Source organism: Squalius cephalus (genome assembly GCF_949319135.1).
Source record: "Squalius cephalus genome assembly, chromosome: 21".
NCBI lineage: Eukaryota > Metazoa > Chordata > Actinopteri > Cypriniformes > Leuciscidae > Squalius > Squalius cephalus.
Window position 1 is genome coordinate 19046251 of NC_137142.1, and position 26536 is coordinate 19072786.

General features: G+C 37.6%; 2 protein-coding genes across 4 annotated transcripts in view; one reads left to right on the forward strand and one right to left on the reverse strand.

Moving 5' to 3' along the window:
• The window catches only part of rtn1a (reticulon 1a), a 33263-nt gene extending 28581 nt beyond the window's left edge, over positions 1–4682 (forward strand). For all 3 annotated transcript variants that reach the window (XM_079854668.1, XM_079854669.1, XM_079854670.1), the window contains 6 exons: positions 94–301; positions 384–522; positions 1942–2011; positions 3158–3204; positions 3672–3730; positions 3814–4682. In XM_079854668.1, the coding sequence (XP_079710794.1) occupies positions 94–301; positions 384–522; positions 1942–2011; positions 3158–3204; positions 3672–3730; positions 3814–3853 (563 nt within the window). In that variant the 3' untranslated portion in view covers positions 3854–4682. The remainder of the gene's footprint in view (positions 1–93; positions 302–383; positions 523–1941; positions 2012–3157; positions 3205–3671; positions 3731–3813) is intronic.
• The window catches only part of tdrd9 (tudor domain containing 9), a 35557-nt gene continuing 13434 nt past the window's right edge, over positions 4414–26536 (reverse strand). Inside the window, exons 9-35 of the mRNA XM_079854664.1 lie at positions 24731–24850; positions 24457–24541; positions 24305–24362; positions 24110–24214; positions 23898–23995; positions 23630–23761; positions 22177–22336; positions 21971–22034; positions 21807–21870; positions 21321–21365; positions 20951–21004; positions 20765–20881; positions 20098–20205; positions 18892–18992; positions 18318–18491; positions 18136–18247; positions 17783–17998; positions 16865–16954; positions 10314–10571; positions 9925–10092; positions 9595–9665; positions 9396–9505; positions 8338–8434; positions 7060–7198; positions 6343–6461; positions 6173–6245; positions 4414–6083 (exon numbers count right to left, since the gene is read on the reverse strand). Of these exons, the coding sequence (XP_079710790.1) occupies positions 5985–6083; positions 6173–6245; positions 6343–6461; positions 7060–7198; positions 8338–8434; positions 9396–9505; positions 9595–9665; positions 9925–10092; positions 10314–10571; positions 16865–16954; positions 17783–17998; positions 18136–18247; positions 18318–18491; positions 18892–18992; positions 20098–20205; positions 20765–20881; positions 20951–21004; positions 21321–21365; positions 21807–21870; positions 21971–22034; positions 22177–22336; positions 23630–23761; positions 23898–23995; positions 24110–24214; positions 24305–24362; positions 24457–24541; positions 24731–24850 (3037 nt within the window). The 3' untranslated portion in view covers positions 4414–5984. The remainder of the gene's footprint in view (positions 6084–6172; positions 6246–6342; positions 6462–7059; positions 7199–8337; positions 8435–9395; positions 9506–9594; positions 9666–9924; positions 10093–10313; positions 10572–16864; positions 16955–17782; positions 17999–18135; positions 18248–18317; positions 18492–18891; positions 18993–20097; positions 20206–20764; positions 20882–20950; positions 21005–21320; positions 21366–21806; positions 21871–21970; positions 22035–22176; positions 22337–23629; positions 23762–23897; positions 23996–24109; positions 24215–24304; positions 24363–24456; positions 24542–24730; positions 24851–26536) is intronic.

The following is a 26536-nucleotide window of genomic DNA, read 5'->3' on the forward strand; positions in this document are numbered from 1 at the left end:
AATATTTGTGCAAAAGTACATAAGAACTGACCAGTGGATTGAACCCTTGTTTTAATCACTCTTCTACTTGTTTTTCTCCCTCTGTCTCTTCAGTGGTAGATCTGCTACATTGGCGGGATCTGAAGCAGTCTGGACTGGTGTTCGGCAGCGTGTTGCTGCTGCTGTTCTCTTTAACCCAGTTCAGTGTGGTGAGCGTTATAGCGTATCTCGCTCTGGCTGTCCTCTCCGCTACCGTCAGCTTCCGAATCTACAAATCAGTCCTGCAGGCAGTGCAAAAAACCGACGAGGGCCACCCCTTCAAGTTAGTCCAGTTTGTCGTCTTCATTTGTGCGTATTAAGCAATGAACATGTTCATCCATTCTCATGGCTTCTCTCTTTTTCAGGGCCTATCTGGAGGTGGAGATCGCTCTCTCTGCAGATCAGATCAGTAAGTATGTGGATAAGACTCAGCTGTACATCAACACCACCGTGAAGGAGCTTCGCAGGCTGTTTCTGGTTCAGGATCTGGTCGACTCCATTAAGGTGAAAACGGCTATTAACATTTCATTTACGAATATTACATTACCAAATTCTCGAGATAATCTTTAGTATTAAAGGAATAGTTCACTTAAAAATTAAAATTCTGTCATCATTTACTCACCCTCAAGTTGTTTCGAACCTGTTAGAATTTCTTTCTTCTGCTGAACACAAAAAGAAGATATTTTGAAGAATGTCGGTAACCAAACAGTTGATGTCATTCTTGATGATACCGACATCTTCAAAATATCTTCGTTTGTGTTCAACAAGAAATTCATACAGGTTTGAAATAACTTGAGGGTGAGTAAATGATGATAGAATTTTCATTTTTAAGTGAACTATTCATTTAAAGGCACACTCACTAATTTTGCCTCACAGCAGTCTTTATACTGACACCTATTGACATGGATGTAGTATTACACAAAAGATTTCAGTTACAGATGCCTTGGTAGAAATAACCTATGTGCAAGCATATTTGTTAAAGGGGTCATATTATGGTTCTAAAAAGAACATTATTTTGTGTATTTGGTTTAATGCAATGTCTTTACGTGGTTTTAGGTTTTTACACATACCGTACATTGTTGTTGCCCCTCTATGCCCCGCCTTTCTGAAACGCTTTTCAAATTCCTAAAATATGAAAATATACTTAGGCCTACAAGCTGTGTCTGTGAGTTAGAAGCGCCAGACTGTACTTGCAAATATGGAATTGGCCTCTCCCAGGTTTTGGAAACTTTCGAATATTTTGGTTGTACTGTCCTGGAACAGTGTTGTAAATAAAGCTTAACCACTGTTTTCTAATTGTGTCATCTTTTGGAAGGCCAAACAAAGTAGTTTGGCTTTCGCAGCGAAAAACACAGCGTCTCCACGACATGGTGGCGCCGGCGCCAACAATAACACAGTGAGAATAAAAGTTCCGTCTTCTTTCTTTGCGTGTACATTTGGGCGGTGTTATGAAACTCTGAAACTCTCGTGTTTGAACGAAACGTTTTAGTGAGGCGTGGTTAAGCCTTAACTTTTACAAAGAATATATCTTTGCGTTTGAGACTTTGAGCTTTGTAACTCTACAGATCTTATACATGCACAATCAACTACATAACACACTAAAGAAAAAGGAAAACAAGAAATCGCATCATATGACCCCTTTAAACACCAAAAGTGGCCAATAATTTTCGAGGTTGATTTCAACGGGTCATGTGATCTCAAAGATGAGTGGCACCCACCAAATTTAGAGCGAAAGAGCTGTTTTAGGCCACTGATATGATTGCAGTCTTCATCTCATGTAGAGTAGGTGTGTATCATTTTAAAGATATAGTACTATCCATTTTGTTAGACAGTGGAAAAAGTTAGTGAGTGTTAAAAGATTCAGTAAAAGCATTCAATGAAAACAGCTGTTCATTTGAGTTGACACCATGTGTCTGTGTTTAGTTTGCAGTGTTGATGTGGTTGTTGACGTATGTTGGAGCTCTGTTTAATGGCCTGACCCTGCTGATTCTGGGTAAGAATACAACACAAACATACACATACTATTTTTACAATTTAAAATAACTGTTTTCTATTTTAAAATGTTACATTTTAAAGTGTTGGCAAAGCTGAATTTTCAGCATCATTACTCCAGTCTTCAGTGTCACATGATCCTTCAGAAATCATTCCAATATGCTCATGTGCTGCTCAAGAAACATTTTTTTTTTTTTTTATCGATGTTGAAAACAGAATATTCTGAATAATATTTGTTAGGTTTCTTTGATTAATGGAAGTTCAAAAGAACGGCATTTATAAAAAAAAATAAATAAAAAAAAGTAAACCAGTGGATGCAGACAGCTGATTAAAGGAGAACTTGGTAACTTTTTTAACTTAATAAAATTGTCTAGAAATCATTTGGATGGTTAACCTGTTCTGGTGATATTGGTGACTTTCCCCGCTCCCCCCAGCGTTCCCAGGCGGAAAACCAACCTTGCAACTTGGGGACTACCGTCCCGGCAAGATAGAAATTGGAAGTCTCGTGAGAAGCGAGAAAGAGAACGAGAACGAGCGCGAAACACGAATTGCTTTACGGCAATTCGACATAAACACACACGCATGTATGATGTATTACCAGATTACCCACCTCGGTAGACATAGCTCCACACGATACAGTTGGCTTGCTCCGATCAAAACAAACGCACATGAGCAGCGGTAGAGAGGGGGAGGAGGCCGCCGCAAGTGAGTTTTTTACGACCGTGTTGTGAAATATACGCCCTCCCACAGCTGTAGGGGGAGCTCGTGGGGAAAACATGCGACAACAAAAGGGAAAATCAGCAAAGAAGTGACTAGAGTTCGCTAGAGTTGCCGAGTTCTCCTTTAATGTCTTGAAATTTTAAATAAACGTTTGATAACCTTTCTCGTATATCAGCACTGATTCGTGAATGTTGTTGATGTTCTAAGAACTGTTCAGCAGTTTCTTTTGTGTTGAGTGTTTGCTGTCTGATTTCCAACCATATCTTAAGTACACACTCAAAATTCCATGTCAGGATGGTTGGTGATGTCACAAACACACACACACTGCTGTAGGTCAGGGTGTTATAACCTTAAATGACGATGCAGCATTCTGGGAGAGCAACTCTGTTGTCCTGACTGTATTTCTCCTTTGTCTTTCTCTCTTTAGCTGTGGTTTCCATGTTTAGCGTGCCAGTGGTTTATGAAAAGTACCAGGTAATGTTCCCCCCAACACACTTTTTTCTTTCTTTCTAAGGTCCATGTTGTGCCACAATATGATGTTGATTGCTATACCAGCAAAATTGCATGATAACTAATAACTAATGCTATTGAACATTTTAAAAATTATTCTTATAATTCTATATTAAGTAAACATTATTTTATTTTCTATAATTCTTTATAAATTATTCAGGTACAGTCAGTTAAAAAGCAGTGAATGGTATTTCTTTTGGTATTATGTTGTTGTTGTACTGAGCAATATTAATTAACTACACATACTTACTCTTGGGTTAGGGTTTGTATTAGGGTCAGTTGCATGTAATTATACAGTCACTACATGTAGCGTGTAACAAGAAGTGTTACCTTTTGTTTTTATTTTCGTATGGACTTTGTACCAAAATACCAATGCATTTGACTTCCATATTGTCTATGGTGAATCCTCATACGCTTTCTCTCCCTTTCAGACGCAGATTGATCAGTACTTAGGGCTGGTGCGCACCCAGGTTAACTCAATAATGGGAAAGTGAGTTCTGTATTACTATTAACGAACCTTAAATTTCAGTTATTAGTTAAAATTACCAGTCTAATTTTTTGTTTGCTTTTCAGGATTAGAGAAAAGGTTCCTGGGGCCAAAAAGAAGGAATAAACTCTTTGCTTCTGTACGAGTAAACACTATAGCCAGTAACTACAACTTTTGCCAGCACTGAAGGACCCCAACTACACAGGAGGCCAATATATCACCTCAAAAAATAATGATAAAAAAGCATCAACAAAAAAAAAAAAAAAAAGATTGTCATGTTAGTGTAACGGCACCAATAAACCCCCCTCCCCTGTTGCCAGACACAGGTGAAGCCCTGCATAAATAACTAACACTGATTCACATTAATGACACCTTGTGGGCGATCGTAGAGCTATAGATATACCAGAGGGACACACACGCAGTGCTTCTCTCTTTCATTGCTTCTGATTTAAGTGCATGAAGTCCAGTCTTGAGTAAATATTTGCTATCTCTGCAGTGCTCTTCCTCTCTGCTTTATTTTGCAGTGCATATTTCCTGCTGTAAAACGTGACACGAAAATGAAAATCATGCCTGTCATATAATCTCCTGCTGCCATGTCGATTAATCGCTTAATTCAACGTCACTGCTAGAGTGGCTCTGTGTACAGACATACTTATCAAGTTGAAATGTGGATTTTTTTTTTCTTCTCTCTTTTCTGTGTATTCCGAGCACAATGATAATTTGAGGATGTTATTACTAAATGTGTAACTGTAATTTTTGCAGAACTGTAGGGATACGTGTAGGTGTTTAAAGACGAGCTTTGTGGTCCTTCTCTAGGGCAAATGATGGTCAGACTGCAGAGCTAAACTCTGTCCAACTTTGTACGATGTTCAGTGTTCAGTTATTTTAAGGTCTTTAACTATTTGCACTCTGTATTTAATTGACGAATGAGAAAAATAAATGTTCCTTAATGTAAGAGGGTTGGTGTTTTGTCATTCATAGGAAATTTTGAGAAAGTCATGATGGGGCAGAAAACCAGTATGCTTGACATATTACATGTGTAATAAAAGCATTTAATGCACATCTACTTAAAAGGAAATCCCAACATTTTTTTAATTTGGCAATTTATTTAATTCACTTAGCCTCATCCAACGTTTTGGTTTTCTTTTTCAAAGGGAATTAAAACTATAATTTAATATAGACTTAGGCTAATGTTAGCGTTCTAATAAACATTGTTGAAACTTTTCCTCCTAGTATTGTTTTTTTTTTTTCATTATAGATTTGGACAGGCTGTGCACCAGAACACCTTTGTAAGTATGTTCACAAACTTTAGCCTCTAGTTTCAATGTTTTTTTTTTATCTATTCAATGGTGTTAAAAATTCAAACCTCAATGTAAAATGAAGACATGATCAAAGATTAGTAGCGACATATTTTCTTCCAAATTGTGATATCCTAGGGTAACAATGTCAAAAAGAAAAAATGGAGGGCTGCAGGACTTGTTCTATTCATTAGTTGTTGATTGGACGGAGGCATATCTGAACGCTAGCTTGCAGTCGATTGTTAGAAATGGACAGGGTTTAAGCAGACTAGAGGAGTCCAACATGTCCCTAGTCTTGTCATTTAACTGGAAGATTGAGTTAGGACATAAATGAAATGTGAGCATGGATAAATCTTTCTAAATAAGATCAATAACATATAGGAGGGTGAATATACATTTCATGCTGACGTCAAAAATAAATGAGATTCAAGAGCTTAAAGTGGAGGGGGAAATTATAAACTTTTTTTTTTGGTATAATATAAATGACATTTTTTGGTCTATTCCTCACATAAAGCTTCAAAAGACTATGATTTGTGCACTATATCCCATGGAAAACTTTTTTTTCTGAAGGAATATTTTATTTTTTTCCAAAAAGTAGTCCAGGAATTTGAACAAATTATTTACTGTACACATCAATCTACAGCCAGAACATTAAACTCAAATTACAACTTAATTAAAACAGACATTGTTTTAAAACTTTACAAACATAACATTAAAATTAGAAACAAAGAAAAAAAAAAAAAAAGTGCAGTTGAATGCCATTTCTTCCAATACAGATTGATGAACCCTGCATCGTGGAACTGAAATTCTTTTTCTCAAGTAACAAAAATGAATAAAACTAACACAAAAGAAATAACGTTCAAGCATTTCCATCATCATCTGTTTCGATAATACTGAAAACCCAACAGAACAACCTCTGTGATTCTGGAAGAAAATTCTTTTCTGTATGATGCTCCTCATCACATGTTCAGTAAGGTGATGGGATGCAGCTGAAACAGTACGCCTTTGGATTTCCCATCATCCTTCGCCTGTAGCTCCATCTGCTGGGAGCGATCCACCTGATGACACACATGGTGAAGAACCCAATGAACTCAATTCTACTGAGGAGCTTTATGAACTGAAGGCTTTAGGAATGGAGGATCCTTACCAGGTTCCATTTCTTGAATTTCTCGTAGTACACAGGTGTGCACTCTTGTCTGGGAGGGTTTTTAATGAACAGTCTAAAGATAAAGAGTCACAGATGCTTCAATGTTAGTTTTTACATGTCATATACACTCTCAAAATGTCTTTGAAGGAGGATGGATGGAGATTGAGTACCCAACTAGTCGTTCCCGGGCCTCCTCCTGAAGACTGCTGATCTTCTCAGGGCTCAGGTTCAGTAAGCCGTGTGGTCCGTCACACACCAGCCTGTTCATTGTGCCTCTCAATGCATTTATCTACACATACACCTCATTCGTCACTACATGTATAGTCTTGCTTAACCAAACATTTTACCTCACAAGTTATTCTGTTCAAGAACCCACTCACTTATACAAGAAAGAGCCTGACACTATGGCTGGGCGATATGGCCAAACAAATCGTATCCTGGTATTTTTTGGCTGAATGGTCATATACTTTCTACCCTTTTCTACTTAAAAATTTGTTTTTTTTTATATATATATATATATATATATATATATATATATATATATATATATATTTATATTTTAGCAAAACGTAGTTATATTTTAGTCAGGATTATTGCATTCCGTGCTTGTTCACTGAAGTCTGAAGTTTAATAAACTATATGCGTTAACTAGATCTTATGAGCTATTTTGAAGCCCTTAATATAAAGCATGTTTCATGTTTAGGACAGAGCTCACAGTTTCCTCTATTTTTCACCACTGTATAACGATATAAATGGTATTGCCTCACCCTGTATAATTTATTTAACAAAAATAACGATATATCGTACAAACTTGATAAAGCACCTGACAGACAAAGCTGACTGTTGAATGCATAACCTCACTCTCCATTACACACACCAAAACATACCTCAGTGATGTCTTCAATATCAAACTTGACATCAAAAGCAAGCTCAATGTCATGTTCAGGAAGCATTGCTTCTTGGGAAATGGGATTCCAGCCCAGCCCGCACAGAGCACCAGTAAAACAGGTTCTTTCCTCATTAGTGCTGCAAAAAAAAGTGCGCATTCCATTAGACACTGTAATTTTTCAATGTTTATATAACATGTAAAAAGCATACTCAGGAAGTTAAACAAGTGTTGATTGAAACCTGCTACCTACAAATACTGAAGGGGTTCATAAGAATGTATAGTCTTACAGGCCCACTGAAGGGCCTTAAAACACACAGCATTATTTAATGTGATTTCCAGTGAAACAGGAAGACAGGGTGGAATATATCGAACAGCTCCTTTCCTTTTTAAAATAGCCAATAGCATTTCGTTTATATTACAGCTCGGCCAGAGCCGTTGAGCATGGCAAAGCCGCAGTTTCCACCTAATCTCTAACCATTTCTCCTCCTTGTCGCTTTATGGATGAACACCAGTTGTTTGAAACGGCTTTGGCCGCTACAATGAACGAGTTAGACTTGGCTTTTTATCTAAAAGAGGAACAGAAGACAGCGCTCGAATCGTTCCTTCGCAAGAAGGGCGTTTTTGCTGTTTTGCCAAACGGATATGACAAGAGTCTAATATACCAGATAGCTCCGCTGGCAGCTAAGCGTATGGGGCTTGTTGTGATTGGTTGTAGTGTTATCCAATTGCATGGAGTGAGATTTTCAAATGCATGCTTGGTGCCGCCCCTCGATCTAGCCGATTTTCATTAGTCGATGCCAGACCATTAATCTTTCAGATTTAGGTCTAGATTTCCAGGCTATTAAAAATATAGCATTCTGTGCAGAGTTCAAAGGGGTCCGATGTTTTCTGTTCTGGTCTTCTGGATGTTTTCGCCAACTCGTGAATCATTCCCATTTAGTGCACTTTTTTCCATTACTTTGAATGTGCCATTCACCATGTAGAAAATAGTAAATGTGTGAACAAGTTTTGAACATATCTTCTAAATGTGAATTTTGTCATTGTTTTGGAGCACACTAGCTTATAGATAACATATGGCTAACATTCATACTAAAAAAAGCCAACCAACTTCAAATTTAATTTCATGGGGACTTTAACATCTTGTTGTGAAAATGTATTGTGATAGGTGGGGCTGAATAAACATCATCTCCTCAAACACCAATGAAATTTTCTTTCTTTACAGACTGATTTGAGAATATTTATGTAAGTGAGAAAGCATTTTCATGGTGACTGTTACCGCAGTTCCATGACAGGGGTGAAGAGCATAGTAACGAGGGAGGGAAAGCCGTGGATATGAGGCATCAGAGAGGTTTCCTTCAGCAAGATATGAGAACCTGCACATTAATTATATATACAAAAACAAAAATCATTCTAATAAGAAACATTTCTTATTATCAATGCTGAAAAATAGTTTTGTGGAAATCTTTGATGAATAAAAAGTTCAAAAGAACAGCACTAATTTGAAATAGAAATCTTTTATAACATTATAAATGTCTTTACAGTCACTTTTAATCAATTTAATCTGCCCTTGCTGAATAAAGTATTGGGGTGGGCGATATGACCAAAATCGTATATCACTAATCACGATATGAGTTATTTTTTGACGATAACGATATAAATCATGATAGTTAGTTTTGCTCTAAATGAGGTTATAACAAAAAAAATTGATACCATTGAAATTTCATAATTCTTGTCATTTTCAATATCACAAAAAACTAATATTAGCCAAAGTCAAAAAAAAAAAAAAAAAAAAAATTAACTCATGTTTACTGAAGACAAGTAAACCGTGATAAAGAAAGAACAAAGAAACTGATTACAAGCATATAGGAAAACAAACAACAATAGAGCAAAGACACAAATGAAATAGACCTACCTGAAAAACTTAAAGCACTAGAAATAAGAAATACTACATAAATTGTATAAAGTAATTAAATGTATAAACTCTGCATAGTCTTCACTGTATAAATTAAATGTACATTTATTCTTATTAAAGTTACAAAAGTGATTCACTGCTTACTGCGCTTCAACAGTTTAAAATCACTTGTTTTTAAAACCACAATACTTAATGCATGCAAACGATAAGCTTTTGTAACTGCGATAGAGACGATGGTCCAAAATCTCGACTGGTTGACAAATTTCCACCAGTTAATAGTCTCTATTGGTATATCGCCCACCCCTAGTATTCAGCAAAGAAGAAAACATTACTGTTCAAAGGTTTGGGGGCAGTAAGTAGTGTACATTGTTACATTTACCATGACAAACCCAACCAATCATCGTGTGTTATTATATGCGCACCTGAAGCACTGAGAGACACGGCTGCAGCCACCAACATCCTCTCATGACAGTCCTGTGGGTTTTCATTCACCATTACAGAGTTAATACTGTCCCTCTCAATGCTAACAGCCCTGCAAACAAAACCAAACCCACAACACTCTCCGCATCCTATCCAGGGATGAAACTTATCTGGTCTGTGAGATGGACAGGCAGGTCTTACCTGAAGTGGCTGACCTGGCTCATGCTGTGAACGCTGATCTTATGTGGGCTGCTGGGACCATAAACTAAAGCCTGCAAAAGAGGGAGAACAGATCTTAAGGAGAAAATACACACTTCTGTTAAAACAGCACAATATGAAAAGCTGAAATGTGTTTGAAAACAGTGCTTTTTGTTTTAAAATTAAACAACATGCAATGGAGAAACTGCAAAGAAAAGCTGGATCATATCAGTAATCTCTCTGAAATGCACAACTAGTTCATAACTGAGCCATAATCAGTAAAGAAGTGTGCAAGTTCAATTGCAGGTGATCACAGGGATGCTATGCCAGAACCTTGCACTTGGGGGCGCTGCTGCTGGATACACAAAAGTGCTGAAGGAGCTCGTTGATGAGCTGCTTGTCTTCCTCCATCCTGCTGTTCAAGGAACCACTAACTGAACTGGGGGTGAATCTGCCACTGGCCATATCCTCATACAGAGATATCAGAACCTCATGGGACTGCTGCAGAGACAAAAAAAAAAAAAAAAAAATTTAACTGCTCAGGATGACTTACAAATGTTAACACGCTCTCTTATTTTCAAACTATTTTAAGAAATATTTTAGTGCATATTGCAGGAGTCATTCTGTGTTACCAGGAAACAGCAGACCATAAAATGTTAAAAACTGAATTAATATAATGATGGCAACCAAACTTATCAAAACTGTGGGGTTGACATGGTTACCTGACTCTCAAAGCTTTCAGGGGTGTGGCAAGCGTGTCCCTCCTGCACCAGCAGGTCAGCCACGCTGACATCACCCATCTCCAAGGAAATATGCAGGTCAACGCGCATGACGCCGTGGAGAATGGAGTAGAGGGACACGATGGCAGAGCGGCCGCTTGTGAGGGTCTTAAAACGGTTACGTGCCCGACTGCTCCAGCGATCGCCCAGAATCAGCGACTGTGCAGACGGACTCATGCATGCGATGCAAAACTCCTGCGCCTGCAATGGAACATGCAGATAAAGATTGTTTTACTGAAATCCATAAAAATCCAGAGTACAGCTGGAAGATACACTAACCATATATTCACAATGACTTTGCTGGTGACAAAATTAAGCAGCTTCATGAATATCACAATGATTCTAATGAACTTTTTTATATGGACATTCATTTTCCTAAAATAGTCTGTTGAGACTACAGGCCCATTCACATCAAGAATAACTATAATTATAAAGGTTTAATAATAATTATATTAGAATAGTGAAGTCCACACCACAACTATAATGACAGTGGAACTACATAATCGGAATTACCTTCAGACCAATTATTTCCAGCTGATGATTGATAAATCACTAGCCTCTTTCACACATACAGTCTTTACAGGTAAATCACTTCCATTTTCATTTAAAGATTATGTGTGAACAGGACATTTTCTTAAACACAGGGTTTTGGCAATTTAGTTTTGTAAATTTTATGGTATTACAGTAAACAGAATGTTATTGTCCATTGATGTGCACACTAATGTGGTTATTGTTATCCTTCTTGGTGTGAGCAAGGCTTAAAGGGATAGTTCACCCAAAAATGAAAATTACCTCATGATTTACTCACCCTCAAGCCATCCTAGGTGTACATGACATTCTTCTTTCAGACGAATACAATCGGAGTTATATATATAAAAAAAGTCCTGGCTCTTCCAAGCATTATAAATGGCAGTGAATGGCCATATATATTTATAAGTCCATCAAAGTGCATCCATCCATGATAAAAGTGCTCCACACGGCTCTGGGGGGTTAATAAAGGCCTTCTGAAGTGAAGCGATGCGTTAGTGTAAGAAAAATATCCATATTTAAAATTATTGACTAAAATAACTAGCTTCCGGCAGCAACCGTACGTGAAAGAGTAACCCTTGACGTACAACATAATGACGAAAGCGGAAGCGCAGAGGATGGAGCAAAACCAAACACCAGTCACGAATTAGAAGTCTAAAACTAAATTTTTAAAGAGAAATGTCAGGAGCTCGAGTGTGTTGCCCAGTCCTGTCTGTTTGAACCGCGAGAGGCGTCAAATCTTACACCACTCCTACATCGTCAAGTGTTACTCTTTTGGTGTACGTTGACTTGCGTAGGCCGTCTGCCAGAAGCTAGTTGTTTTAGTCGATAGCGTTTTAACGTTATTTTTCTTACACTAACGCAGCGCTTCACTTCAGAAGGTCTTTATTAACCCCCCAGTGCCCATTTGGAGCACTTTTATCATGGATGGATGCACTTTGATGGACTTCAAAAAATATACAGCCATTCACACTGCTATTTTAAAGCTTGGAAGAGGCAGGATACTTTAATATAACTATTGTATTTGTCTGAAAGAAGAATGTCATGTACACCTAGGATGACTTGAGCGCGAGTAAAATCATGGGCTAATTTTAATTTTTGGGTGAACTATCCCTTTAAATGTAATAGTGTCTGTAATTTAAACTTCAGTAGCAAAAACCTTGTTAGAGTAAGTTTGTATAATTTCTGTGAATCAGTTCAAACTGTGGCTTTCAATAAATTAAAAATCCTGTAATCTTAATTGATTTGCGTCAAAATAATCTGTGTGGCATTCATATACACTGCCCGACCAAAAAACCAAAAAAAAAACAAAAAAAAAACAAAAGGCGCTGTTTAGATTTAAATAGGCAAATGTTTACGAGTCTGTGATAGGATCATTATTGCAGTAATTATTATGTTTCTAACATGTTATATATTTGGCAATAGTTCTTCTAACCCTAATGGATGGAGTGTGTAGTAGAGGGCTGCATTGGGATTGAGTCCCGCGGGACGGGCGGTTTGAACTTTGCTGCGGGCGGGAATGGGCGGCTAAAAAAAACACTGCAGGATCGGGAGGTAGCCTAGCGACATGATGGAGATGTCAATAATGGCACTTTTCCACTACACAGTACCAGCTCGCCTCGGCTCGGATCGACTCGACTCGCCTCGCCTCGGTTTGGTTTTCCACTGTGTAAAAGTAACTGTATCTGCTTCCAGGTACTTTTTTTTCGTACCACCTCGGGCGAGGTTCTAAACGAGCTGAGGCGATACTAAAATGTGACGTGAAAACACGGCAGACTGCTGATCAGAGAGAATCATCACTATTCACTGCGTCATCATTACACGCGCCAGATGGAGTATCCTGAATAAAAACAGCAAAAACAAAACCAAAACCATCCAAAAACAGCATACACTCGATTTCCTCCATTGTCCTGTGTGTATGTGTCCAGAATACATGCCGGCCAGGGAAACGAAACAAACAACCCCATGAATCTCTTCAATAATAGCAATACAAATACATGTTTTTTTCCTGCCGGACGGGAGAAGACACAAAATCAATGCATCTCTATTATTGTGCGGGAATATATTCTCAGAGTTTTGCGGGTGCGGGCGGGAGTGGACATACATATTGTGGGAGCGGGCGGGAGTGTAACACATACGTTGCGGGAGCGGGCGGTAATGGTCAGAAATTCGGCGGGCGCGGGATGAAGAAAACAGTCCCGCGCAGGGCTCTAGTGTGTAGTTTTTAATTTCTTAAATAACCATGTAGAAAGACACATCATGGCCATATTCCAGGATGACAATGTCAAGATTCATCAGGCTCAAATTGTGAAAAAATGGTTGGGAGGGAGCATGAAAAATTCACACATATGAATTGGCACCTCTGAGTTCAGACCTTAAATTTGTTGAAAGTCTTTAAGTGCTCGACTGTTGTATTGTCCATACAAGATCTTGACCAAAAATGGATGCACCTCTTGATAGAAATAAATGTTGTGATGTTATTTCCATCAAGAGGCATATCATTGGACAAGATCTTTTATTGACAACGCAAGAGTCAAGCACTCTGTTAAGTCTACTCAAGCTGAAAGATTTACATTGTGACTGTGCCTCAGACCATACAGATGTATGCCCCATAGAAACTGATGGGTGAATGACAAAGAAACAGCATTGCTCAGAGTAGATTGCATGGTATATCAATCTTCTGTGGGAGGTCTTAACAGTTTTCTATTTTTGTATGTAGCCCTTTTTGTCTATTTTCGTATGTAGCACTTTTTGTCTTCATGTATAAAGTTCTGTCACACAGAAAGAACTTTGGGAACTTAAGATTCTTTGAAGGTCAACATGCTAACATCGCTGCTGAAGAACTGTGCTACACTACTACCATCAATAAATTCTTCTCCCCAAAAGGACTCTGGTCAAGCTTAATTATTTTATGTATTAGAGAAATCTAATACATTGGCGAGCCACCGAAAAAGACTGCTCGGTCGAATATAGAGAAATCTATCAGCACATCCCAAAGACTTTCAATGAATTTAAGGTCTGTGAAAATGATTCTTCATAATTCATAATAATTGTGATAATTGAATTATTAGAAAATAACCTGTGTATTTTATAATGCATGCACACATCTGAAGAGCACACAGAAAGCTGCACGAGACAGCATGCAAATAATAAACAGAATTCTCTTTCATGTCTCCTTGCGCTTGAATGGATAAATTCACATACATTTATGTTAAAATGCCCACCTTGGTATCCAAGTAAATATAGTCGGTTATGGTATAAGTGAACGTAAACAGTAGAGAAAGACAACATGTGTATCAGTGTATTGGATCCGTGTATTAGTCTTAAAGTGACAGCAGCTTAATGTTCCTGCTGCTGTTTAACCCCCTGAGGTCGGCTATCGCGCCGGCGCGATAGGCTCGTTTTTTTTCGTATGAGTGCAAAAAAAATAAAAAATAAAAATAATAATTTTTATCTTATATGCTTGTGTTATACATCAATCGATCCTGTTTAGTGTGTATTTTTTTTATGTATGCTCATAATAAAAACAAAGTGTTGTGCTTTTCGCCAAATAAAGAAAAATAAACATGATGCGAGTTCTGCCTACTCTCCGTCAGTGAAGTCAATTCTGAAACGCGTCCGAAAATGAACTGTAACTCAGCGAATACTCAGTCAAACAGGCATACAGTCACACAGGCATGAAGCTTGAATTATCTTCTTTCAAATGAAGTAATTTTTATAAAAAACAAATATTCACAGTTTATATAATATGTATGTAAAGAGAGAGATGTCAGTCGTTCTCATCTCAGCTAATTAGGTTTTAATGTGACTCCGCCTACGGAGACCGCGCTATTCAAACGCAAATGTGAGGCGATCCATACAAACCTGTGAAACACCCACATCCGCTGGATAAGGCCGGTGAAACACTGGATGCGTGGCGTAAGCGTCTCAGCTGCGTGGCGTGTCCGTTTTTATTTCGGCTCCCATCCATGTTAACAGTTTAGAGTTTGCATACTGCCTGTGTGAGACGCGCGTCTCAGGCGCGGCACGAGCCGCGTGGAAAACGCGTGCATTCTAGAAATAGAACCGACGCCTATTTTTCACGCGACACGCAAGCGTCTTGGAAGCGTTTCCATGCAAAATTGAATAGGAAAATCTGTTTATTTGTCATTTTGACACGAATACATATTAATAAAATGTCCTTTTGATGTTTAAAAGTGTCTAGGTTTTGACATAAATGCAAATATAAATGTAATTTTACAAAATATGATCGATTTTCAAATACTGCTGTATTGAATGAACAGCTTTTAGCAAACTCTATTGCTATACTGAGATGAGGAATATATACTGTATGTGTTTTGTCAAAAATAAAGTCATCAACTAACTAATGAATCCTTTACTTTGAAATACGTATGATAAAATGTATACTTTAGTTTTGAAAGACGTTGACTAGTTTTGAAAAGATTATAAAGTATGTATGTGCATGCATATATATATATGTGTGTGTGTATATATGAAGAGTTCAGATGCAAAAGCCTCTAAATGCCATCTGAAATTTTCTCCTAGAATGATCATTTTTATGAAGCTTGTATATTTAAGTTAGCTATAGGTGACACGTCACCTGAATGAATGGCTCATTAAGTATGCAGGGACGTAGTCTCACCAGGTGTGAACTACTACATATGCATGATGCTGTTGGAGCGTTTACGCCCCATCCGCATATTGGCTTTCCAAACTAAAAGTGTTTCACAAAACTAAAATCAATGTATAATTTTTTTGTGGATGATTAGGCAGGATGATTTTCATATCATTTTGAAGAAAAAACACTAGGCGATGAAATCCATTAGTCAAAAGTCTTATTGCCACATATTTAGTATGTGTTTTGTGGCCTTATTTCAGAAACTTTAGTTTTTAGTTTTTTCAATAACCACGCATAAACATTATTCTCTCAAAAATGCAGACATGTACATTCTTGTTGCTCACATATTATGGTAGCCCTGTTTGTGCTAAATAGTGTGTACATTTTTTTTGCCATTAATATGTTTATAAGCAACTGAAAAAAGCACAAATGTCAGGGCATGTCAGAACATCTCAAGGACCCCAAAAACACCCCAGACCCCAGAGGGTTAATGTTAATCAAAATAAATCACTCACTGCTCTTCACTGAATAACTTTAACTTTAATAAGGATTAATCTTTATTTAATTTATACAGTGAAGATTATATGCAATATTATTTTTCATTTGATTACTTACATTTTTGTACCTGAAAACTACTGTTAGACCTACCTGAAAAAGTTGATATCATGTGTATCTTTGTTCTACTGTATTTATTTGCGCTACTGCTTATAGTTTGATTATTTGTTCTTTTCTTATTGATGACTGTTTTCTTGTCTTCAAAAAAACATTTTTTGTGGTGGGGCCAGTGGAAATTTAATCATTGAATTCATTGATCGAAAACATAAAATCAAATCAAATAAAAAATTGAGGGACATCTGTATCGATGCCCAGCCCTAAATGTGATATGGGCATGTAATGTGGTCAAGACCTGCCTGGAACTACTTTAGCCGTGCAATTCCCTTAACATAATTGCACACCTTAGAACGTTCATCAGATTCAAGCATTCACCAGCCCCGTAGTATAAATATTTGTATTTATTAAATACACTATCTTGATATATATCAAGTTTTTGTAAAAAAAAAAAAAAAAAAAAAAAAAAAACACCTTTAAAAAATATATCCACATTTTAAAAGATTAAAAATTCTTCCTTGTGTTTAGTAGAAAAACTATGTAAAACATGCCTTTATTTTTTACTACATTTGTACTACATTTGCATCTACTACTAGATTTGTATTGTACCATAGTGAATCTCCTTGACAACAATGGCTGTTTGGTAAAAAGCTGAAAATATCAAGATATGTTTTCGCTATATTGCACAGCCTTAATAAAGAGAACGCAAAAAATAAAAATCTGGAACAGAAGTACGTACTTGAAAAGGCGGAGTCATGAGGTCAGATGGGAGCTCTCTCAGACTGCTGCACGGGACCGTAGAGCTGTTGCCGAAATCCACAAAAAAAACCTATGAACAAATACATATATATTTAGTCAAGTCACCTTTATTTATATAGCACTTAATATAATAAAGATTGTTTCAAAGTAGCTTCACAGTAACAAACAGGAAAATAACAATCAATGATGAATACAATCAAATATGAGGTACATTCAAATTCTGCTGTAAAGTGGCTCTAAAAAGACAAGTGTGATTTTTCAGCTCAAGTGAATTCAGTGATGGTTCAGTTCAATAACTGTGTAAAGTTCATTAATTTGCCTTTTTCACAATTCCGTGTTTGTCTCTTCCGGATTGGCACTAGCAGGGTAAAAGTTTTTCCAGTACCAACAACGGCTGTACCCAACAAGAACAAGTTCGGGAATCAAAGTATTTTAAAAGTTTTAATACAAATTAAATATTATGAAAATGTTTGAACTGCCGATGCTTTACTCTACAAAGCTCAAACTTCACACAACTGTGATGAAGACCCAGCATTAACTTTTTGAGTTAGCTTCTAACATTATACTTATGGCACATCATACACATTATTATTAATAAAATCTCACATTTATAAGGTGATGGTGTAAATGTACATAGCATAATGTGCCCTGAGAAATAGGTTTTAAAAGAAGAGATGACTTGGGTTTGTGGCTTTATTCTTTTGTGATTACATTAAGTTTAATACATTCTTCAGTTGAACTCACTTAGAACTGTTTAATTCATTATTGGAAAAATGTGCTTCTGTACTGGAAATAAATTTGTTGTAAAAAACTATTAAATTCAGCTACGCATGTACAGCAATAATTATGGATCTGACTGTTTTGTTCTGCACAGGAGCATTGTGAGTGCGTACTGTACCTCTACGTTGCTGCCCAGGATGTGCAATACTTTGGCTCTATAGTATTTGGCCAGTTGCTGTCCTTCTTTGAAGGGGGCCACACACAGCAGGTTTGGATAGAGCGAGACAGACACGGGTCTCAGATCCCTGATGTTTAGCGCTGCTGTTAACTGACACTGTTTCTCTACGCTGCTCTGATCTGTCTGAAAGCCCCAAAAATGGCCCACATCGATCACCTACAAACAATCATACACGTTAACGACCTGCACGCTGCTCAAAAAGATGGACTAAGAATAGGTCATAATTAGGCCACATTTTTCCAAAAGCCTTCAAAAGCTTTCTAAAACAAAAAAGCTGAGGTGTCAGTCCTCACCTCTGTGATGTTAATGACAAAATCCCTGCTGGATGGAAGTTTCTCTGGATTTACAGTGCTGCTCAGAACTCCAACAGGACACACAGCATGGCTCTGAACATCAACGTTAACCCTGAAAGAATTTTTTTTATGAAAACTGTACGCATCTCTGTCAAGGTCTGCATGGGGGGGCTTGCAGCTACCTTGCATAACGTAGGTGTGCGATGGGCTTTCCTCTAGCTTGGACCTCCACCTCATCTGTGTGGTGCACCAGCAGGTGGAGACCGGGAGTCTGGCGAGCTCGCAGCAATGCCAACAAGACCTCGGGTAACACGCCTGACTCCCTCACACACGAGCGATAAAACTCAACATAGGCTCTGCAAAAATTAGCATTTTCATTTCTTCAAATTTTGCAAACTTCATTTCTTGCAATTACAAGTCTATTTCTTACAATTTTGACATCTTGTAATTGTGACTAACAAAATTGCGTTTATAACAATTCTAACTTTATTTCTCACAATTTCGAGTTTGCATCTTGCAACTGACATTTTTTCCTTTGGAATTCCAAGTTTACTTTTTGTAAAAAAAATTCGGAAAAAGTCTGAATTGTGAGATAAATTTGTAATTCGAGGGGAAAAAGTCAGAACTGCAAAATAACTCAAAATTGCAAGACAGAAACTCTGAATCGAGAGAAAAAAATTGTTAATTACTTTTTTATTTTGTGCTTAAAATAAGATTCCATACTAAACACACTGTTTGTCTGTGCATTTAAGTTACCTGGATCCATCGAAAGCGATTGATTTGACCTGTCCACATTGACGAAACAGCGACTGGAGCTGCTTATAGCACAGGAATGCAAACGGAGGCAAATTCCTAATCTGATGAGAGAAAAAAGGCATTAGGCAAGAGACATGCTCTACAAGTACAAAATAGTTATTTAAGGTCCCATAGCATTGTTCCAGTTCTAAAGGGGGTACCTTTAAATGCTAATACTTTAAAGTAAAGTTGTCTGTGTCAGTAAACCAGATGCATTATTCAGTCAGCTAGCTTGTCTATAAACATGTTTATAAATATATAACTTGCAAAAATTAGGGATGAGAGACGATGAGGAATGGTTTAGGGACCTGACCCAGGTAATACTCAATAAGAGCCAACGGGCTTATCTTACACCCGGCGCAATGCAGCGCCAAGCGTGAAGTATTTTTTGCTAGTTTCAGTCCGATGCAGTTATCATTTTCACGTCCTGCGCCACGTTGTTTAAAAAGCAAATGCATTTGCGCCCATTTGTCCGCCCATTGGCATGCTGGTCTGAAAACGAGGTGTGTTATGGCGCATTGTTGGCACGTTGCTATTTTGAGGCAACAGAAATAGACTGCGCCATTGACCAACTGATACCTGGTCTAAATCCAATGGCGCAATATTTTTTTTTTATGTGGCGGGTCCACAACGCGCGTACACTCATGCCAAATATAATAAACATGCCAAATATTTAAAATAAAAGGATTATAATGTAAAAGATTATTATTGTGTACATAAAGATATGGTGGAATCTGGCTTGTCCCGTAGATGGTCTGCTTGTGGGCTTTAACCTCGCGCACGAGCAGATCCGTTTGAGCTCTGGAGACCGCTTTGGTCGTTCTACTATCAAATTCCGTCAAGTAAATAGCGAATCTGCCATGGCGCGAGCGCAACTGGCATTTAAAGGGAATGGGAGATGAGACTGATTGGTTTAACGCACATAAATCCCAAAACACTCATTACTCATGAGAATAGGGACAACCCTTTTAGCCTGGCGCGTGGACCATTTTTCCTGTCGTTAAACTAGCAAAAGTGGATTCGGACACGCCCTAAGTGAACTTGTGCCATGAGCTTTAGACCATGCGCTTAGATCGTTAAAATAGGGCCCAACAGCTCTAGTGTGTTCTGAGCATGTGCATCCCAGTTCTGACTAAATCTGACTTTTGTAAGGGGAGACACTGGTACCAGAATGGTGGTCTTTGGATCATTTCCAGAAAGTTCCTTAGATGCCAGCTGCTCATCAATCTCTGCCTGAGAGAAATAATTCGGAAAGAATGCACCCGCAATGACCACCTAATCCAGAAAGACAAAGAAAGGATAAACGGATCACATTCAATAGTAGCACACACAAACATCCACTACTGTTCAAATGTTAGGGGTTGGTAAGATTCTTTAATGTTTCTGAATCTCTTATGTTCGCCAAGGCCGCATTTATTCAAACAGAAATACAGTAAAAACAGTAAATCTTACAAAATATTATTACAATTTTAAATGACTGTTTTAATATTTGAAAGAATGTTCTTTATTCCTGAGATGTTAAAGCTAAATTTCCAGTAGTCATTACTCCAGTCTTCAATGTCAGAAATCATTCTAATATGCTGATTTGGTGCCAATGAATTTTGTTTATTATCATCAATGTTGAAAACATTTGTGCTGCTTAAAAATCTTGCAAAACCCATGATACATTTTTGATCAATAGAAAATTTAAAACATCAGCATTTTTGTTTGAAAATTTGTAACAAAAGTTTGCTTCCCTGCTGAATAAAAGAAAAAAAACTAATAATTATAAAAAAATAAAAATTACTGACCCTAAGCTTTTGAACAGGTAGTATATTGCTGTATGTGTCTATACCTGCAGGATGAATCTCTGTTTGTGCAGGTTGGTGTAGTCTGTGGGGTTTGAGGAGCTGCTGATGTGCATGTTAAATCTGGAAACTCTCTTCTTCATATCCTCAAAGAGCTCTGCCACCTGTAACAGACATGCAATGGGGCTAGACAAATTCTGTATAAAATTAGCGCATGTGTGTGCAGTGTTTACCTCTCTGATTCGTTTGATCTGAATGCAGTTCTCTTTGCCCCATTCCAGTTCATCCTGGTAAAAAAAAAAGGGGGGGAAAAAAGTGTTGCAGTGTGCACAAGGGCTGTTAAATAAAATATTTAATATTTGAAAGACATGTCAAGTATTGTTTACATCTAGCTGCTTTTGTAAGCAAGAACTTTTTATTAGGGATGCACCGAAATAAATTCTGGGCAGAAACAGAAACCGAAAATTATGAATGCACTATGAAAACCGAAACTGAAAATAACTTTTTAAATAAATTTCGGTGCATCCCTACTTTTATCTTTTGTATATGTCCTAAGGCTTCCTTTCCCATCATCAAATATATGATTAATATTTATGCTCTTACCTTTGGGTGTCTAAGTTCTCCTTTAGCTCTAGATGTGTACCAGGCCTACAAAAAAAAAAAATAATAAGTCCAATTAGGTTAGATTAAAAACAAAAATGTTTTACCATTATAGACACTGTATGTTATGAGACTGACATCTATAGACCTTAGTCAGGGTAGAAGCATATTTCATTTTTGACAAATGAAAACGAGGCTGTGAGGCACAGAATACAGTGCATTCAATTAATTGTACTGTTGGCTAACAACATACCAATTAATCAGCTGATGAAAATACTTAAAAGAAAAAAGAAACTTTCAGTAAACAAAAACAGTAGACAAAAAGTTCTGAGTTGTGAGAACTACATAATCTAGGACCTTTAAACAGTGCTTGCAATTGTAAAGACTGTTCGGATCTCTCACCACCAAGTTTTCATCTGCATTAAATTCAATATGGCATCTAAGATCTAAACAAGTCTACTGATCACGCTCAGAGCTGGCATTTCATACCTTGAAGGCATTGACGAAAGCAATGAAGTCACTTGGAACATTTTGTGCAAAGCTCAACTTACTCCTGTGTGGTCAGAGACGACAGTACAGAAGAATATCAGGATCAAGTGGAAGCCCAATTCAGAAAACCTGTGACGAGTATGTAGGGTCAAAGGTCAACCTACCTGTACCCAGCCAGCTGCTGCAGTGATGGCATGGCAAAGAAACTCTTCAGAGAGAGAGATGCAGCTGAGAGAAAGACAGTTTATATCTTTTCATCTTTTTTTCTTTCTTTCATGGCAACATGGTATAACCTGATATTATAGATTATTCAGATGATATACAGATATTTTTCACACACACAAACACACTAATACACAAATCATTATACCAATGATAAGACACTCCTCTAGACAACCGAAAACATGTCCAAGAACGATCAACTTCCCCAACTGCAGGTCCACGGGCAGGTGCGCCAACACACGACCCAGAAACGTCAACTCGCCATCATACTCCATCTGACTGTTGGTCTGCACAGAAAGAGCTCCGATCTACACACACAGGGTCACAAAACAAGGTTATTATTTATAATTAACTAAAACAAATATTAAAACAATTAAAAATATTTGTTAATTAAAATAAAGCTGAAATAATTAGATAATTTTTATTTAACTAACTGAAATAAATTTACATTGAAGCACTACAATTACTAGCTGAAAAATGAATAAACTAAAACAAAAATAAATTAAACCTAAATAGCAATATTAAACAAAAACAACCAAAAACAAAACAAAATTACTAAAGATTAAGCCAAAATTTTAAATATAAGAATAAAACCTAAATTTAAAATATTAATAAAGATTTTAACAGTATATAAATAATACTGAAATAACACTGCCACAAACCCAATATGCATACAAACTCTAACTGTAAAATGAACAAATAATCAACTAGAATATCAAATCATTTTCACCAAATTAAAATGGGATTCATGTCTATGCTCAATAGGGCTGGGCGATGTGGCCAAAAAAAGAGATAATGCTATAAACAGCCAAAATTGTGTTTCATAATAGCAGAAGGATCAGATATTTAAGCAAATCAAGTTCAAAAAGTTTTATTTGTCAAAATGTATCACTGTCTAAGTAGATAATGAATCTACCTATGAATAATACTTTTCATTATATTAATGTCCAAATATTGCTTCCCAGATAATGTGATTTTCAGGCTGTAAAACTGAAGCAATTTCAAGGGCTGAAAATATAAAGACAGGATTTGAACATAAATATTTTACAGGCCTTGATTTTGGGACACATTCTTGATATAGACTAGGTTTGAACAAAATCTGAGACAGTGCAACAACAACCTGTAATTCCATTTTAACCCAGAAGACTCAGACAGTGCACAGGCACTGGTATAAAATAGCCTATATTAATAAAAATAAATAAAAAATTGTATTTCATTGGCAAGACAAACATTTTAAGGCCATCCTCAACCTTACAGTAGGCTAGGCTACTTGTATGACACTCCATCTGACAAGATTTCTGTTCAGCAATCAACGATTTGCACTGCCGTTTGGACTTTTAGCCGAGCGGATAAATGGTCCATGTGGCGCGTGGTTCAAATGAGTTTCATTCTGCTTTTGCTGTATAAACATTATCGAACATTTGTCGAACTCTTGATATCGTTTTATCGAGAAAAAATGATATTGCGATAATTATCGTTATTTTATCATCCAGCCCTAATGCTCAATAAAGAATGTTCTGTGTTAGCATTCATACATTATGTAAAATTTAATGTCAGGTTTAAACTGTTCAACCAACCAGTACAAAACCAACTTTATTGACCTGTTTGAGTTGCAGGACTGTTCTTTCAATGTCACAGAGGTTGGGTGGCGTGAGGGCCGTGGAGAGAACCGAGCGGGGATCACCCATATCCAACAACTTCACCTTCAACAAGGTACTGGCCAACGGTGATCGCTGCAAGTCAAAACGCACGCACATCTTTGCTATAACCAACTAAAAATACATAAGTTATTTAGAATTAAAAAATTCATTATTTCTGAAGATCCTCCAAATGTTGCTGCCATTGGCAGACATGCTATTGCTCACTTACCAGCATCTCTGGGATTGTGAAATCTGGAATCTCGTTCTCCCAGAAATGTCTGGACACTAACCGATAACAGAAGCCTTTAGATACCCGTCCGGCACGACCTGGGAGGATTCACAGGAAGAGACGCCAATAAAATGCATTTAAGAAAACCCACAAACTAAGTGCACCTTTACAGTAAATCTGTCCCACTGAACATCAGCCCACATGTGCAGTACCTCGACGTTGGTTGCAACTGGTCTTGGATGCCCAGTTGATCTGGAGACTCCTGTAATTGGTTTCCTTATCGCATACCAACTGCCGCACAAGGCAGAAGTCAATCACTGCATAACAAAAAATAATGCATAATTTATACTTCTCACTGTAGGATGATCTCAAGAACTCAGAGGGCTGGTGTAACAATAAAAACCCACCGTATTTAACATCAGGCACTGTGACAGAACTCTCTGCGATGTTAGTGGAGAGAATAATCTGTAAATACAAACATCAGGAATTTGTTTCATGTACCATCCATCACACCCTTCAAACCTATAAACATACAAAGTGACTTCAGAGACAATTTCACCTTTCTGTATCCAGGTACAGGAACCAGGAACACGCCATTTTGCTCCTCTAAAGTGACAGTAGAGTGAAGAGGATATACCTGTAACCTGTGAGCAAACAAACACACAATAACACTTTTATACACAAAAATGCTTGTATAAACACACACTACACACAGACGTACCTCTTGCGCACAAGCATTTTTGTGTATAAAAGTGTTATTGTGTGTTTGCTCACACAATAACACTTTTATACACAAAAATGCTTGTATAAACACACACTACACACAGACGTACCTCTTGCGCACAAGCTTTGAAAGGGCCTCCTTCATATATTGGATTTCGAAGAGCCCAGGCAGGAAGACGAGCACACTACCTCTCTCTGGATGAGTAACACTTCCAGTCTGCTTTGAACACCTTGATGCATTAAATTTAACAAAAATATATTGTTTAGAATTGACAGTAAAGACATTTATAATGTTACACAAAAATTCAATTTCAAATAAATGCAATTATTTTGAACAAAAATAATCCTGAAAAAAAAAAAAAAAAAAGTTCTAAAGTATCATGTGACACTGAAGACTGAAGAAATGGCAGCTGAAAATGTAGCTTAGCGATCACAGGAATAAATTACATTTGAATCCTGTGATATTAAACTGTAATATTACAAAAAACATTTAATGTTTTCACTGTATTATTAAAGAAAAATCCTACAGACCCCAAACTTTTGTACAACAGTCTATGAAGTGTTTCCCATTAATTGCCTAGACTAGTGTTTTTCAACAGGTGGATCGAGACCCAAAAGTGGGTCACAAGACCGTTCTGAGTGAGTCGCGGAGTGTGCAGTCAAACAAACTACATCAACAACAAAAGTAATTCTAAATAATTTGATGATGCAAGACTTATTTTGAAAGAATGCGTGAAAGCTGTTGTTGACACTTCTGTCAGATAGCCTAAGTGCCTGAGAAAAATGTGTTGTCCTGATTCAGTATCTGCAGTCAGGCGAGATGTTGTCAGGCTATATGTCAGTGTCATTATTCTAACATTATTTTTGTACCTTGTTACAAAGTAAAGTCTCTGGCCTCAGAAAAATTAACTTTCCTGTCCTGTCAGCCATTATACTTCGCTAGTGGCGTGCACTCTTCATGTATATCGCTTCACTTTATATAAAGCGCGAAAGAAACTATGAGCATGCAACGTCGTCAATTATTAAAGCCTGGTTCACACGGGACGATTTTAAAATTGTCGGCCGATTTTCCAAACCTGAGAGACCCCACACAAGGCGATAAAAAATCACGGGTCTAACAGTTTTGGTCGTACAGTGTGTGGTGCGCAGCACACGGCAAAATCAACACGTCACACACGAACCGATTTGACTCCCGAGCATTCCCAGGTCAGATGGGAAATCTCGCAAAATCCCTCGAGATCAAGCGTGACTTCAGAGTAAACAATCATGGCGGACGAAGAGGATGCAGTGGCGATAGTTTGTAGTTCGTTTTTAACCAAAAAAAAAAAAAAAAAAAAACGTTATCAGTTGGTCCTCCATCTCCGACGTCCACCGGACTTTCTGGTGCGCCATGCCGCCGGCTGTTTTGATTTTGTTTCCCGGTGCTTCCTCGCCGCCTCTCTTTCTGATTGGCTACACGCCACAGCCCACAGGCTGCGTGCTCGTTTGTCCCCGGGGGACACCACACACGAGGAGAAATCGGGCCAAAAAAATCCAACATGTTGGATATGCCCGATTTGAGATCGGAGCGGTCCCGACGTCCTTCCGAGCAGACGAGAGCAGTCTTAACACACCACACACGGCAGGAATATCTGATCAGATTATTTTACGATAATCGGAGCATCCTTAAGATTGTCGGAAGGGGTGAATCGGGGCTAAAATTGGCCTAATTATCCTGCCGTGTGAACCAGGCTTAAGTTACCAAATAAAGTGCAATACCAACAAATCACATTACTGGTACGTCATGTGTTAGCTGAGAAGGATTTGCATGTAGGTATATGTTCATTCTATTCAGGAGCAGTTTCCATGTTTCGTTAACAGTTCATGTTAGTATTGTGTATTCATCATGGTAACTTGTTTCCATAACCCCAAAATGC